Source organism: Misgurnus anguillicaudatus, chromosome 7 (genome assembly GCF_027580225.2).
Source record: "Misgurnus anguillicaudatus chromosome 7, ASM2758022v2, whole genome shotgun sequence".
NCBI lineage: Eukaryota > Metazoa > Chordata > Actinopteri > Cypriniformes > Cobitidae > Misgurnus > Misgurnus anguillicaudatus.
The window spans coordinates 37,228,007-37,245,598 of record NC_073343.2 but is presented as its reverse complement, the minus strand read 5'-3'; the positions used below and the strand labels follow the sequence as shown (position 1 = coordinate 37,245,598).

Genomic DNA, 17,592 nt, shown 5'->3' with positions numbered 1-17,592 from the left:
TGCAGAAGAGGCAGAAAAAAGCCATTGAACTATACCATAGCAGGTACAACAGCCTACACGCATATATATATGCACACACAAGCACGTGCATTCATGCACTCATGCATGTGATAGAGTAAAACATTACAGAAGTGAGAATCTAATGAAAATCACTGCTGCTTTCCTTCATGCAATCTTAAAGTATTTTTATTTCATCATTCGATTGTGGGGATGAAACATGACACAGAATTCTTAAGAATCGACCATGAAACTTTGGCTGTATTGATTATTACTCTGTTCTGTATACATTGTTTCACATAAGCCCTTTACAAACAATGGAAAAATCTAAAGCTAAAGGATTTCTGGGGCAAAGAACCGTGGCCAGATAAACATTAGTTAAAAAAACTTTGGAAAGTTAATTATTTCTAGAAATCTCTCTGATCCTCGTGAAATACGGCAGGCAGAAGTTGTTTTAAGAGTTACACGTGTGGAAAATGTCTGACAAGCTTGTGTGTATTAGTGATTATGAGCTTCAGGCTAAACAACTTTTACCCAAAGCAGTATTTGACTATTATTTCTCAGGAGCAGATGAGCAGCAAACTCTTTATGATAATGTAGCAGCGTTCTCAAGGTATGTGACGGCACATATAGATATACAGACTATGCTATAGATGTGCATCATCTAGAATACATTATATGAGACTTTTAAATCAAATAAATTAGAAATTGTTGTCAATTAAAATCAACATGAGAAAAATAAATAAATAATACAAAATAACTTAAGAGGAAGTCAAGTTTTCCTGAAAGTGTTACACATCTTGGCTCTGTAGTGTCAAAGCTGTTGCAATAAAATAAACAGATGTTTATTGACACTAATTTAATAAAATAAACAAAATTATTTACATACAATTACAAAATACAAATGTGACTCAGCTTATTCTGTCCTGAGTACACAGTTTAACATGTCAGTAAAATGTACCTTTATTATATAGTTAACTGTCTAACTGTATGTCAGTTTGTGTTATTGTGTTGACTTCTTTACCCAACAGCTATTACAGTAAATTTGATGATATTAAATTTTGTTTTGATGCATGATGATATTTTAGTTATATTTTGTCAAAAGCTTACAGTTATGTGACAACAAGCCCCAACATCCTTCAGTTATCATTTCCTTAAAACCTTACAGAAGTCTAACTGTGTTACATGCAGCTGTATTAAATAAAATGCTCAGATAAATGTAAAAAATATAAGCAGGTAATTTGAGGTATGGAGTCAATAAATGAGTCAGTTTTACATCAGCATCGGTGTGTTGATAAGAATGACATGTTTTCTAAATGTTTTAACCTAATTTTAGTTGGACGCTCTCTCTCTCTTGGGTTATACGGGTTCAGTTATGGTGAGTTATAATTATGTGCATTTTTCTTGGCCTTGAGCGTTTATGTGGGTGTGTGGATGAACCACAGAGACCCAAACAAGCCAGCAGAAGAGCTTGCAGTAATGTTAGCAAAATTACTCTGATGAATAATGCTTTATTAGTCATACATATACATATATACATATATACATATATACTTGAGAAATGAGGAAAAATGTCTTCATTTGAGGTTGTGGTCAGCCAAAGATCCAACAATAACACTTTTTAACACTTCTGTGGCCGGTTGCTTGAACTTCTTAGACTAGTCCTAAAAGTTAGTCATGTTTTTTTTTTTTCAAGACTGATCATAACTGTTCAAAGTATGTTACATTAAAAGGTAGACTGGTCTTATTTACATCTGCATATTAAAATTTGGTCAGACTAGTTCTTAAGACACAGGCTTCATTTCTTTAACAGTCACCCGTCCTGTATTCAGGACACCTAAGTTTACTTATATATTTTTGATGTAAATTTTAATCTATCATGACAAACTATATATGGTTGGACTAAGCTTCAAGAATACATATTTTAACAGTGTTTCATAAAATAAATTATGTGTGGAGAGTATTTATGAAGAGACATTCATGCAAAACATTCATGCTAAATGTCAATGTCCAGCCAGCGGGACGCCTTCATTTACTTCAGTGTTTTGCATATGAATTGTTATCTAATCGTGACAAACTATATATCATTTGAAAGCTCTAAGAGTGTAGATTTTATTTATCATCAGGATTTTGGGAAAGAAATGACATAGTGAGAGCCATTTTCTAAAATGCCACAGGTGGGCCCATGTTGTTATTATATATTTGTAACACTAATACCCTATTCTAAACCTAAAAAAATGTTGACAAACTATATGTCATTGGAAAACTCTAAGAGTGTAGTTTTCATATTTCATAAAGATTTTGGGAAAATTATGACGTAGTGAGAGTCAGTTTCTAAAATGTCAGGGACACAGGTGAACCCAATTTGTTTTAAAATATGTATAGCACTAATACCCTGTTCTAAACCTAAACAATCTTGACAAACTATATATGATTGGAAAGTGTACATTTTCATATTTTAAAATGTTTTAGGTGTAATAATAATGCAGTGGCAGTCGTTTATTAATTTGTGACAAGAGTATGCAGCAACCCATCGACACCTAGTGGCCTTTGTTGGTAAAACCACTTAAAGTATGACACAAACCTAATTGTTGTGATTTTAACTTGGATCACATCTAGTTTAGACTTGTGTCTTAAATTTTGTAACTTTTCTGGAGTGAAAATTGTATGTATAAAATAGTATACCTTATTGAATCATTTTAATTTATTACAATAAATGCAGAGCTACTATAACAACTTTTTAAGTTAATATTTTCAACTCCAGTGAAAAATTTAAAAGTGTCTTCTTTAAAACAAGACCAAGATTAGGCTTCTAGACCTAAGTTATAAACAAAAAAAAGCCAGAGTTATATTAATATGAAGATGGACATCAACAATTAAGGGGTTAAGTTCTGAAGACACACGGCTATGGAGTTACTAGAGATCTCTTTTTTTATTTATGTATGCTGTTACACAATTAAGACAAAACAATAAACATTACAGACAATAACAGTTATTTAATTATTTACATAATGAAGGCAGATTTCTGGAATACAGAAATGTTGTGAAAAATATGTATTAATAAACTACAAATTTCTCCTGTGACAACTTACCCCATACAAAATAACAGCATGCTACACTAAAGGCTGTACTGTATCTCTTTTGCTGGGCAGTAATAAAAGTTCATTTTTCTTGTTTGTGTAAATAATCTGTTTCTATGTATTCTTCTCTGTCTGTTTAGGTGGCGTATTTATCCTCGTGTGCTCAGAGATGTGTCCTCTGTGGATATGTCTACCACAGTTTTGGGTCAGAGAGTCAGTATGCCCATCTGTGTGGCAGCTACTGCAATGCAACGAATGTCACATCCAGATGGAGAAACGGCCACGGCCAGAGGTCCGACACCAAATGATCATGATAGATTTACACATTTTACACATCATCTCAGCATTATTATAAACAACCACATGGTGGAGCCATACATCTTTACTGCGTCCTTCACAATCAGTTTCTTATAATAACTCCAGGGTTTGGGCATACAGTCTCTTCTTTTATAGAAAACTTATCTCGCTCAGCAGGTTTCATACTGAATGATATTCAATAAGGATTGAAACAGTTAACACAGTCCTCTTTAACTAACTTACAAAGCAAGTTTAACAAGCAAACCAAAGCACCACTATGACCTGACAGACAAAATACAGTATTGGTATTTACTATAGTAAATGTTAGTAGTATATTGTAGTATATTATAGTCATTACTTCACTGCATGACTGTTACTACAATGTAGTAATAACTGCTGAAAGTATACTTTACTTTAATATTTACCATGGTAAGGTACAAACACACTATAGTATCTTATAATTTTACTTTAGAGCTATAATCGAAACTACAGTATACTACACTATTTTTTCATGTGAGATACAGAAGATGAAGAAGAGATATAGAAAAGAAGTTTATGTTATTGTCCACTATACTGGGAGTATGCATTTGTCTAACTGGAAGTTATCTTCTGAGTTCAGATAGTTCATAGATTCAGATCTTGAAACCACTATGTCCCAGCACTTTTATTCTGCTGTTGTGATGTCTGTTGTGTTGTGTGTCCATCTGTAGGTTGTCTGTCCTCTGACACAGGAATGATGTTGAGTTCGTGGTCCACCTCCACCATAGAGGAAGTGGCGGAGGCCGCACCTGGAGCTGTGCGCTGGACGCAGCTGTACATTTATAAAGACCGAGCGCTGACTCAGTCTCTGGTCAGGAGGGCTGAAAAGGCCGGGTATAAGGGTATCTTTGTCACAGTGGACACACCTTATCTTGGCAGACGACGCGATGACGTGCGCAACCGATTTAAGCTGCCCTCTCATTTGAGGTAAATGCTGAAACAGACACATGTGACGTGCAAGTGCGCCAAGAGAATGCTTTACACGCAGAACAGAGTAGATTCTTTATCAGACTGTAAATATGAGCAGATATTTCAAGAGAATAGGTCACGGTTAGTGATAACAATTATGATTAATATTATTTTTATTAAATTAAGAATTTGCTCTCTTTGGTGCATAACAACCACGTATCCATTCCCTACCTCCATTTGAACACCATAGCTACACATTAGAAACCATGTGAAACACTATAACAACTGCACAACAACCACCTAACAATGCCCTACCACTCTCCAGAACACCCTAGCAACCACAAAGCAACACAACAGAAACTACTTAAAACATAGCAACTGCATAGCAACCACATAGCAATGTCCTACCACTGAACAGAATACCCTAGCAACCACATAGAATCACAATAGAAACCACTCAAACATAGCAACTCCATAGCAACTATCTAACAATTTCCTATCACCATTCAGATCACCCTAGCAACCACATAGCAACACAATAGAAACTACTCGAAACAGAGCAACTGCATAGCAACCACATAGCAATGTCCCACCACTTAACAGAATACCCTAGCAACCACATAGCAACACGATAGAAACCACTCAAAATATAGCAACTGCATAGCAACAACCTAGCAATGTCCTACCACCAAACAGAACACCCTAGCAACCACATAGCAACAAAATAGCAACTACTTAAAACATAGCAACTGCATAGCAACAACCTAGCAATGTCCTACCACCAAACAGAACACCCTAGCAACCACATAGCAACAAAATAGAAACTACTTAAAACAAAGCAACTGCATAGCAACCACATAACAATGTCCTACCACCGAACAGAATACCCTAGCAACCACATAGAAACACAATAGAAACCACTTAAACATAGCAACTGCATAGCAATCACCTAACAATTCCCCAACCATCAAACAGAATACCCTAGCAACCACATAGCAACACAATAGAAACCACTACAAACATAGCAACTATTTAACAATTCCTTACCACCATCCAGAACAGCCTAGCAACCACATAGCAATACAATAAAAATCACTCAAAACCTAGCAACTATCTAACAATTCCCTACCACCTTTCAGAACACCCTAGCAACTACATACAGTAGCAACTAAAAATAAACCATTAAACCACAAAAAACTGCATGACCCCTACCTAGCAATGCCTTACCACCACTCAGAACACCCTAGCAACCACATAGCAACACAGTAGAAACCACTCGAAACATAGCAACTGCATAGCAACCACCTACAGTAGCAATGTCCTACCACCAAACAGAATACCCTAGCAACCACATAGCAACACAATAGAAACCACTCGAAACATAGCAACTGCATAGCAACCACCTACAGTAGCAATGTCCTACCATCAAACAGAATACCCTAGCAACCACATAGCAACACAATAGAAACCACTCGAAAAGTAGCAAATGCATAGCAACCACCTACAGTAGCAAACTCCTACCACTGACCAGAATACCTTAGCAACACAATAGAAACCTCGAAACATAGCAACCACCTACAGTAGCAATGTCCTACCACCGACCAGAAAACCTTAGCAACCACATAGCAACACAATAGAAACCACTCGAAAAGTAGCAAATGCATAGCAACCACCTACAGTAGCAACCTCCTACCACTGACCAGAATACCTTAGCAACCACATAGCAACACAATAGAAACCTCGAAACATAGCAACCACCTACAGTAGCAATGTCCTACCACCGACCAGAAAACCTTAGCAACCACATAGCAAAACAATAAAAACCACTCGAAAAGTAGCAAATGCATAGCTACCACCTACAGTAGCAACCTCCTACCACCGACCAGAATACCTTAGCAACCACATAGCAACACAATAGAAACCTCAAAATATAGCAACTGCATAGCAACCACCTACAGTAGCAACCTCCTACCACTGACCAGAATACCTTAGCAACCACATAGCAACACAATAGAAACCACTCGAAAAGTAGCAAATGCATAGCAACCACCTACAGTAGCAACCTCCTACCACTGACCAGAATACCTTAGCAACCACATAGCAACACAATAGAAACCTCGAAACATAGCAACCACCTACAGTAGCAACCTCCTACCACCGACCAAAAAACCTTATATTCTGAATATGTAAAAATGTTTTGTTGGCTATACTGTAACTATGTTAACTACAATAAAGCAACTTATTAATTTACATTCTTTTTTTAAACAAACCTTGATAAGTGATAAGTCGTGATAAAAACCAACAACTAGTTTTATAATTCTCCTGACAAAACCTCTGGTTTCCCTCTTCATAGACAGATTATTTAACAGTTTCTTGAAAATCAAAGCGCTTTATGTATTTATGGAAACCAGGGAAGCGTTTCATGAAGCGTATAGTAGATCACACATGCTAACCGGTCCACCTCAGTCAACACTTGATACATTAGGGCTTTTATGTAAGGAAACATTCAGCTATCAGCAGTTCTTCAGATACGCCAACAACGTCACAACTGTTAAAAAGCATCCCAAGAGGTGAATTGCGGCAATTACACGTCTAAAAAAGCCTCACGCTTCAGTCGTATATTTCTACACAAGTTCCTCGGTTTCAATCAGCGGTGACACGACATGAACTTCATCTCAACCCTCCTGGAGAGCCCATCAGCTCAGCCCCACAAATCAAAGCGCACCAGCGGCAACAAGGTGCCATTCAGTTTGGGCGCTGGTGTTTGGATTGAAACCCGGCTTAGCTTGCATACGCTGACCAAAAACAACACTCCCAGGACTAATTCCATTTTGCACTTTCTTTTTTCCCAGAATGGCCAATTTCGAATCCCCTGATTTAGCGTTCGCCTCAAAAGAGGGTTACGGGGAGGACAGCGGCCTGGCGGTCTATGTGGCGCAGGCTATAGATCCCACAGTGACATGGGACGACATCGCTTGGCTCAAGACCATCACCTCTCTGCCCGTGGTGCTCAAAGGAGTTTTAAGAGCTGAGAGATCTTCTGTGTCTGTGTTATCTGTGCTCTTAATACTGCATGACTGCATCTTAATGCAGATGTGCATGACTAAAGAAACTGGAAGCAACTTTATTTTTAAGACGGCACATCTTGTGTATACCTGCTAAAACTTTAATCAGGAGACACTTAATGACCTCAGAACTAACAGCCCCAAATGTTGAAGTTCTGCCCTGTTTTCTCTCAGATTTCATGTCTTTTTTAGGAATGCTCACCCTTCACTGATACACAAACACCCATTTGCATAATCTAATCAAAACACACGGGCGGTCAAAGCGTCCGTCAACAGCGGGGCGATAATGAACAGATAATGTGTCATTTATCAGCCGGGAGGAAAAAGCAGTCAGATTCTCTGCCGAAGAGGTTATCTCCAAAATGTCTCGAGACTTTACTGGTGTTACTGTGTTCTGAGATAAACTTTAATCTTTCAAGTCTCTGGAAATGACAGATTCTTTAAATAAACATATTAACCATGTCTTAGCTCTGAGCAAACAATAAAAGTGAGGCTTCTAAAACTTAGCAATGCATAGATGATTTCAGCAGTAACAACATAAACAAACGGCTTTCGTGGAACAAACGTAACTTCCGGTAAACTCTGCAAATAATCAATAACATTCTAGAGTAGTTTACTCCTGATAGCAAGCAAAATAAGCAGATTACCTTAGTTCAAATCATAGCTAAAGTGAATAAAAATCTACACTGAGCTAACATTACTGTGTAAAATTTGTTATATATAATCTATACAATGTTAACAGATCAGCTGCAAAACCTCCCTTCACATAACGCTGATATAGTTAGGGAACCAAAACAGGTTCAGTTAACTGTTAAAAATGCCTGTGTGAATGCTAAGCAAACTGGGAACTGTTAAGTAGGTATAACTTAATAAAGTAAGTTACCTGGTTGCTTTAAAATATTACGGTCCCTCCAGAAAAATGTGATTATGTGATTGCACGATTCAATGCATAATCAGTCAAAGTCTGCATATTTATGCAGGGGCCACATTTTTACAAATACGCCGCACTTTGGCCGTATAAATTGCAGATTTCTGCACGCAAAATATGCCAGGTTTGCATAATTCATCAAATTTTTTTAAGGAAACGTGCCGCAAGATCAAGGACTTTTGCCCGCAATAATAAAAAACAGTATTTTTCTGAAGGATTGAATATTAGTTGACAACATTTTAACAAATTTTTTTTAGTTACTTAATATTTTTAAGTTGAATTAACTCAAAATTTCAAAGCAACCAGGGGTGTTTTCCAGAAAGCAGGGTTTACATTAGCGAAACCCTGAATTTTTGGTTGGTTAAACCAAAATCTGCTTACCCTGATCATGTTGGTTCCAAAACACCTGATAAGAGTTAGTTAAGTCAACCTCCTACTGATAACTTAGAGTTAATGCACGCACACAGGAAATACATAAAGACATTTTTAAATTTAAACCACCCAGGTATGTCACATAACCAGCTTTATGGAATACCCCCCTGGTAATTTACTTTTTTAAGTTGATCCAACACATCTTTTTACACCCTTTAAAAATGCAGCATTAAGTTAAAACAACTTTTTTAAGTCAATTCAATCTACTATTTACATTTTTGGCTTGTGAAAAGTTGACAACTTATAAAATAAAATTGAAATGGTTTAACTTAATTTTTTAAGTTAAAGTAACAAAAATATATGCTGATTTGACAAAAATGCTGCATATTGTTTTGTGAACACCTACCTTCTATATTTCAGTTCCAAAATATGGCTTCAGTGGATTAATTTGAACAAAAATTATTTTTAAAACATTAATAGTAGCGTTTTAGCAAGTACAACTATTTTGTTCATAACTTTGTTAAGTACATTCACACAAAACATTACGGCTTTAAATCGCAGCCCAGTTTGTCTAAAAACAGAGAAAGTGTAAAACCGCTTCAGAAGAATCACAGTCGGTGTGATATCCTTCTTATGATGAATCTCTTTACAGCTGAAGATGCCAGAGAAGCTATGAAATACGGCGTGGATGGAATACTTGTGTCAAACCACGGAGCAAGACAACTTGATGGCGTTCCAGCTACTGTAAGTGTCTCCTAAAGAAACTATTGTTCTCAAGAGACCCTCATCCCATAAATACTCTATACTAACTATCTTCAGCGGTCTGCAAACTACATGTTTGATATTTTGAAATATGCTTGCTGGTTTACCAATATGGACAACAAACAAAGGTTGGACGCGACCTCAACTTTTATGATAAAATTGAAGCACTTCAGTGGTCCAAACCGAAGAGCATTTGATGTGGTGTAGAAATGGTGCTGGGACGGCATAACACTCGCATTTTATGTGTGTGATAGCTCTATAGTAGCTAGACAAAAGTCTACAATCAAAAGTCAACATAAACACATCAATTTCTTCCAAAAAAGTCAGAGAAAGACGATCAAATGAAGATTATACTTTGTATTATTAATGTTCTGCTGTGGTTAAGCACCTGTTCATGTAATGTGTGTTTCGATGCAGATCGACGTCTTGTCTGAGATTGTGGAGGCTGTGGAAGGGAAGGTGGAGGTCTTTCTGGATGGAGGTGTACGTACAGGTACAGATGTGCTGAAAGCTCTGGCGATGGGGGCGAAAGCTGTGTTTGTAGGGCGACCCATCCTGTGGGGACTGGCTTGTGAGGTATGACACAGTAAATGTACAATTATATTTGTATGAATAAAAGTTTATTAAATAAATGTGCTGGAAAAGGAACCAGATAGTAAGGCAGCCAAGAAGTGTCATATACACAATGAAGCTCAAATATAAGATTAGATTATTTAATATTTGATCGTTTAGGTCTCTGTATCGTTTATAATTCTCTAATGGTGTTATTTAGTTGCTTTCATTACTTTGTTATTATTATAAAATGTAAAAAGAGTCTCTTTCTATCTTCAGGGTGAAAAAGGTGTTAGTAATGTCCTTCAGTTACTGAGAGAGGAACTTCATCGTGCATTAGCGCTGACAGGTACGGCTTAATTTCACATGCAATATAATGATTATTGTATTTTGTGTTACAATAATTATTGTATAGTTTACAGTACAAATAATATTTCTGTGAAGTATATTGCTTACAGCCAAGGAATTTGATATTAAACGTGTTGTTTTCTGGCAGGGTGTCGTTCACTGAAGGAAGTGGATAGATCTCTCATAAAAAGATCTGAGCTCATTTCAAAGATCTGATTTAAACTGTTGCATGCTGGGTAATAACACGTGTGCTTGAACCGTGACTGATGAACTGATGTTCCTAGAGTCATGAAAAACTGAATAAATAACAAAAAATACAAAAAAGTATTGAAACCGCATGTGTTTATTTTTACTAGATTCAGCAGTAATCCTTCCTGTTTACTTGAAGCGTGTAAGGTTTAGTTATCTTTTCCGGTTCTCAGACTATACTGGGACTTTAATCCCTCAGTATTTATGTCTAGTTTCCAGCTGGTACGTTGATCATTTTTCTGCCGTCATCAGATGTATTTTAATAAAATTACGCTCGCGGTGAGCACTCAACTTGCAATAGTTGCAAGCATTTTTAATCAGCCAATTGAATGTATTTGTGCAAAATAATTTGGTTGAAGATGCTGAAAGGTGGAAGCCGGCGCAGTATTCTGCAGCATGATGTGCCAATAAAAAGAGGCAATAAAAAAGCTGTTTATGAAATATCTTTAACATTTAGTTATCATTTATTCATATATTTTTTAAGTTTATGTTTTCGTGTTTTTTCTCACAGGAGCTCATACAAGCTATCATCACCATATTAAACTTTAACAGTTTTGTTTTCACAAATAATCACTTGGCTTTTAAAAGATTTCCCGCCGTACGGTTACTGTAGAAAATCTCTCATGATTATTTATATTCCCTCAACGGGGCCTAAAAAGCAAACAGGTCTGTGAGAGGTTTAGAAAGGTCACACGCAAGCCATGGGATTTCTTTACTCGCTCTTTCTGTGGCTGAGGCACAGGACCTGAATGAAGCCATTATACTCATCGACACTCCACAGGAAAACAAACTTTGTCAGAGCTCTGTTCATTAGCACCTACAACTTTGTTTAAACCGCCTCCTTGTGTACAGGCCAGGAAGAGGAAGTCAAACAAAACCTACAGATTTAAAAAAGTGATGTATTATTAGCATGCAGATCCTAAAAATAATATGCAACCCTGTCTGTAAAGTCCAGGCTAAAGTCTCAATCTCAGTGGCGGCTGGTTACTTCTCTTCAGATGGGCGCATTTCAAAATATGTGTTCGGCATGTCATGCGAATCATGTGCATCATGCATCTTGCCTGCTGCACATGCGGGTTTATGATGAAAGTGACGCTCGCGTTCACAAAGTACTGTTTTATCTAAAAAAAGTTTATGCATAATCGATTTGATGTTGAAAATGCTGACAGAGCAAGAATTTACATCAAACCACAGTAAGATACGAAGTGCATACGCAGAGAAAGAGCCGTACTGAAGAATATCACATTAAACACAGTCACACAGCTGTTATTGCAGTTTGAGAGTTTGTAAATAGCATCAAGACCACATCGCCCATAAAAGTTAGCAGAGGATTTTGCTTAACAAGGCACTTTTGTCTGACCAGAGGAAGGCACTTGTTCAAACACACAAACCAAGTAAAGCAGATATTCAGTGTTTCAAAGGCAGCAGTTGTTTCGCAGGATGCAGGATTACTTTTATATTTGTCTTAAAATATGATAAACCCCACATCATATCTACAAAATGGCCCCTAGCTGTCATTGGAGCAGTACTCTTTAAAGGGACCAATACTATGTATACATTTGTGTACAATTTAAGATACTAATATGTACCAATTTGAAGTCTTTAGATGGAAATGTGTACTTTTTAAAATGGTACTGCCCCAATGACAGCTACAAAGGACCATTTTTACCATTATTTCTGACAGCTCTCCATTTATCCGTCCAACTGCAGTTTACTTTACATTTTTTAAAACATGGTCAAACTTCGTGTTTTATATTCCTTTTACAGATTTTATCTGTAATGTCCGAGTCTTTAGTATCACATCTGTCTCAGCTGCAGTCTGCTGAGTCTGATTCGTTCAGTCGTGATCTGGCAGGCGTGTTGCGTGTCGGTCTGTTTTGTTGAAATACGGCCTCTGGCTGCAGCCCAGCATCTATGGCTTTAGCTTTGGTTTTCCACACTGAAGGCTGTTGGGGGAAGTCACTTTGGGACAGGGTGTGTCTCGCTCAGGCTGCGGCCGTAGTGACAAGACACTGACCCAAGGTCCCTGAACGCAGGCCTGGAGAATTGAGGAACGCTCAGACAGAATAAGGATCTGCACCTGTGTGTCTAGACAGCGAATCTCTCAGCTGGATAAAAGCCCATCGTTCCTCCGAGGAGGACATCCAGGGAGATTTTACATTGCTTACAAGGTCTAACATATAATTTCATCCCTCATGCTGCATTTGAATGTAACGTGTGTCATTTAAAGGTAGAAAAAGTCACCAGCGTGATCATGGGTGGTTGCAAAGGCATTGCTAGAAGATTGCTTCATTTATAATACATTGCATGTACTCATTTTTATTTAAAGGCACTTACAAATGAGAAAGCATTTGACATTTTGTCTAAAGAGTCAACAATAAGTTTGGGTGTTGCTCCTGGCCAAATGTAGGCAATCATCAGGAAGATTTTATCATCAACCAGGTTACTCAGTATTGAATCAAATACAAGTATATATTGGTCCTCTTGCATGCATTGCAGTCACTGTAATTGCATGCATGCAATACTGCAATACAACTTTCTGGACCAAACTGAACCTGGGTAGGTGGCACATCTACTAGATTTCAGGACTGATACTACAAATCTACCCAGGAGATTCAATGCACACATCCAGGAGAGGGCAACATTTAGCTTCTTATCTCTGAGAAGCGTCTGTCTGATCTTCGAGTTATAAAAAAACCCCAAAACGAATCAAATCAGCACAATCACGGCAGACAAGCGTGTTTTCATTTAAAACAACTGTTTCACATCGGCACAAACATCTTTTTCTTATTTTTGGGTAAACATCTTTGCAGGATGCGATTAATGTGCTCCAAATGAAAGCCACAATGAGGGATTAAACAAATACGCATTAAACACAAAAGAAACAAACCCGGCGTGCAGATTGTGTTGAGTTATATCCTCATTAGATGTCAGCAAATGCATCTGATTACCAATTTTATTGCTCTTTTAAGGCCAACTGTTGATGGAAAATGGGGCGAGTTAAAAGATCGGGCCTGGGCGATACAGCAAACAGAACACGGCAGTTCCTTCCTGTGCCACAGAAAGTAATGACCTGGAAAACCATATCAATGTGCAAGTAATTACTCCATCATACTTCCCACAGTAGTCATCTGCCCGGGGATCAGACGAGACTGTTAACTCAACAGGGCTAACACCCGGGTACTTAAAACAACTCTGAACTGACACATACGCACGGGCATCGAGATGATCTCTGGTGTCAGAACGGAGAAAGATAAACAGTGCATGTTGTGATTGTATACATTCGAGGTTCTTCCCACAAAGGTGTGGAAATATACATAATGCATACTATTTTTAAATACACTGCACATCTATTATGCAACTTTAATCCGGTTATGTCATGCATTCTTTGCAGAGCATATTGCAAAAGCAGTACAAGTATGATAGTATGTAATTTCAAACACATCCTTTGAGGTTTTTTAACCTCTTGTGTTTGTCAGACACAACGTTTAAATTCATTGTTTTCTTTATCCTTACGTGTGAGAATGTATGAGTTTTTCAAATGAGTGTTTAAGTCGTACCAGGTGAAGAAATATGATTGCGGCACTCGGTGTCTTTTTAACACTCAGTGACAATTGCCCCAAATTATCCATTTATTTTTGTACAGGCCCGGTGACAGTACGTGTTTTCAGATATGCAACTCACAGCTGCGGACGATTAATAACAGCTACATGTGCGACGCTGCAGCAGGCCACGGTCGAGGGAGGGGGTTCGGTTCGAGTAAATTTAGTTTAAGAACGAATGAGAGAGAGAGAGCGCACACATCTGTTGACATCAAAATTGTGGAACCTTGAATTCTTTTTTCAGTCATTGTGGTGTTTTACTACCACGAGTCCGAGTCCAACATCTGGGCCTGTTGTTTTACGAAACATTTCCCACAGATCTCTCTGTTTTGTTTGTCAATTCATGGACGTTTAGCGCTCGAATCCATAAGACATGAAAGCCATGCCGTTGTATGTGGTCTCTTTCTCTCTGCCTGACGCAGCTGCGTCTGTTCGATATCCATCTAAAATCAATATCTGTTGATGATTATGGCCAACACTATTTATTCTTCTTGGGTTGGGCTCTGGCCTGTGGTCAGCAGATGTTCGGCTGTGATTTGCATTCCTGTTTTCTTCCTTTTACCAGCAGATGTGCAGATGTTCAGAAATATAAAAGTCCTGTGTGTGCGCATCTACGGCATACTCACCATTCTCTGCGGTGTACGCCGGCCCATAAAGTGTCTTAAGATGACTTTAACATCAAACCAAGTGCTATTTATTTTGAAGGCCAAACATTTCACAAGAAGTTCTTAGTTGGATTTACATGTATAGTTTATAGACCGTGTAAAGTTATGCTGACACGTCCCAATCATTTAGTTCCTCTGCTGAGCACCTGTGTGTGAGCTTCATACATCTACTGAACATCACCTGGACACCAGCTGCATAAAATACTTCAGAAAAGTTACATCAAGCATCATTTATTTGAAGACACTTGCTTTGATCTTTGTTATCCATTGCGATGGCATTTTTGTGTGTGGGGTAAATACTTTTGTGGACGCAGTGCACATATGCAAATTTCCGTCATATAGCTGGATAAACTTTGTCCAAATGTACAATATACACAAGAACATTTTGCATTGAATATTGTCCGTGTCCCGCGCTTGTCAAAAGATTGTTTCATTCTACAAAAGCAGTATTTCACATACTATTTTTAAATCAACAGTAAACAGTATGCAACGCAAACAGTGCAGTACGTAGTAAGCAGTACGCTAGTGTCTTTCATTAAGTCGAGCATGTGCTCATCACGCAGGTGGAATGCGTTCTTGCTTTCCAAAAATCAGCAAAGAATGAATTTATTAAGCATGCGTGCTGATTCACGACTTTAATTAGTTGAAAAATATTTTGTAGGGATTACTCACGACTGCAGATGTACTCAGAAAAGAAGCATATTAAAGAAATGCATTAAAGTGTCTCGTAAAGAAATGCTTTACAGTTATGCATCTGAACGTCTGGGATTGAAGTCCACTTGGAACACGATGAGCATGTTTAAATCATCCAAACTCCTCTGGAGGAGAAGGATATAAGAGACATTCTCCAGCGAACAACATGTAAAAAGCCCATGAGAAGACATGAATATCATTTTTGATTTGTGGTCCCAATAGAAGAAACATGGCAAAATGAATATAACAAAACGCTTTTGTTACAGAGCGCTACGCTCCGACGGCATGTGATACTTGTTACGAGGTTGCTAAGTCACGACCGTGAGGTTTCTAATAGTGTTTGTAAGCCATTTGCTATATGGTTGCTATGGTGTTTTGGGTGGCTACTAAAGTTCACGTTTTTGGGGCCAATTCAGCACGTCGACTCGTTTGGGAGTTCTGATTATTCTGATTGGCTGTTTGGGTTAGCCAAGCAGTGCACAAGAAGAAAACCGGAAGTGAAGCAGCAAGTCCACACAGAACGCTTATCTCATTTTTTGAATTTGTGAATATTTTAAAAAGATCATAAGACATTACAGATACATCACGAGCCATCTGTTGTAAGCAGTGTTGGGGATAGTTACTTTTAAAAGTAATGCATTACAATATTAAGTTACTCCCCAAAAAAGTAACTAATTGCTTAGTTACTTCTCATGGAAAGTAATGCTTACGTTACCTTTAAGTTACTTTGGTCAAGCTCCGGCCGTTCTAAAAAAAATCAAACACATTGTTTTCAATGAGTATACACAACTGTCTGCGCCACCCAGCTTTGACTCAGAAAGTTGCTCAAATCCCTGTCTCGCCACGTAGCGCACAGAGTTTAACATTAAATAACATCATATTTGTCCCAAATCATTAACGATTAACATTGGCTGCTAACGTATATATTTTGCATTTTTAACTCAACGTGGCGCGATGCTGAGCTGCACGGCCGGTGTGCGACCCCCTTAATTCTACGTTAATATGTTCAGTTTAACTCAGTACATTATTTTATTTTTAAATTGAATTAATTAAACTGAAATGTAACTCGCATTACTTTTTTAAAAAGCTAACTCAAATATTAATGTGTACATTTATAAAGTAATGCGTTACTTTACTCGTTACTTCAGAAAAGTAATATTATTAAGTAATGCGCGTTACTTATGCGTTACCCCCAACAATGGTTGTAAGTGAGATTTGTGTGAAACTGGTAGCAAGCGCTACTTTGTTTATGTTTTGTAGCTCTTCCGTTTTCTCGCTTTGAATAATGAATACCGACTACTGCCACCCGCTGGTATGGAAAATTTTCTCATCTTACGTAAGCTCAAAACAGACAAGCTTGGCTACTGTCTGATTAAATCTTTCATAAAGTTTTCTAAGACGTTTCATTCAGGTGACAAGCTAATCTGGCATTAGTTTTGTGGTTACCAAGTTGCGAATTCTTTGAACAGGTGATTATCGTGTGATGTGATGGTGGTTTGGACAGCGGTCAACAGAGCGTGACGCACGGCATATAAAGTTGTATGTTTATGATGTAACTTTCATTATGACCCACACTTTCACTTCAGGTCATGATGTGTTGGAAACCATTACCTGAATTAGAATTTGGCAAACAAGCTGTTACCCCAAAGGAAAACACACACAACATGTATCCACAACAACAAACAAGTTGGGGTGGGATCTGTGTGCAAGGAAAAACTGAGATGTTGAAATGTGTGGACATTGGCTCTCTCGCAGGCAACACTGCAAACAAGAAAACCCAAAGGAAGTGAAAACATCAGCCATAATACACAAATAAACACAAACTAGAAGACATCATGTTTTCTGCTCGGGTGTCTTTGGATCTGATCCAGTGGACTGGTGCAAAAAAAAAATGTTTACACAGGTTTTAATTTCAAGCACAACACAAAAAGAAATCCATGAGTACCAAATTTGTCATTGATTTCTTAAAGCTATATCTGTGATAACATTTAAAACACCTATGCTCAATAAAATAGGGGCTTTTTACATGACAAC

The 17,592-nt window shown here is 37.8% G+C and overlaps 1 protein-coding gene across 1 annotated transcript; it reads left to right on the top strand.

Annotated features, from left to right (window-relative positions):
- Nucleotides 1-425: 425 nt before the first annotated feature.
- Nucleotides 426-10,676, top strand: hao1 (hydroxyacid oxidase (glycolate oxidase) 1). The gene is made up of 8 exons (XM_073869872.1): nucleotides 426-610; nucleotides 3,218-3,369; nucleotides 4,085-4,340; nucleotides 7,175-7,354; nucleotides 9,344-9,431; nucleotides 9,867-10,025; nucleotides 10,281-10,350; nucleotides 10,498-10,676. Exons 1-8 carry the CDS (start codon nucleotides 474-476, stop codon nucleotides 10,563-10,565), a joined length of 1,110 nt encoding a protein of 369 aa, XP_073725973.1. The 5' UTR covers nucleotides 426-473; the 3' UTR covers nucleotides 10,566-10,676.
- The last annotated feature ends 6,916 nt before the right edge of the window (nucleotides 10,677-17,592 follow it).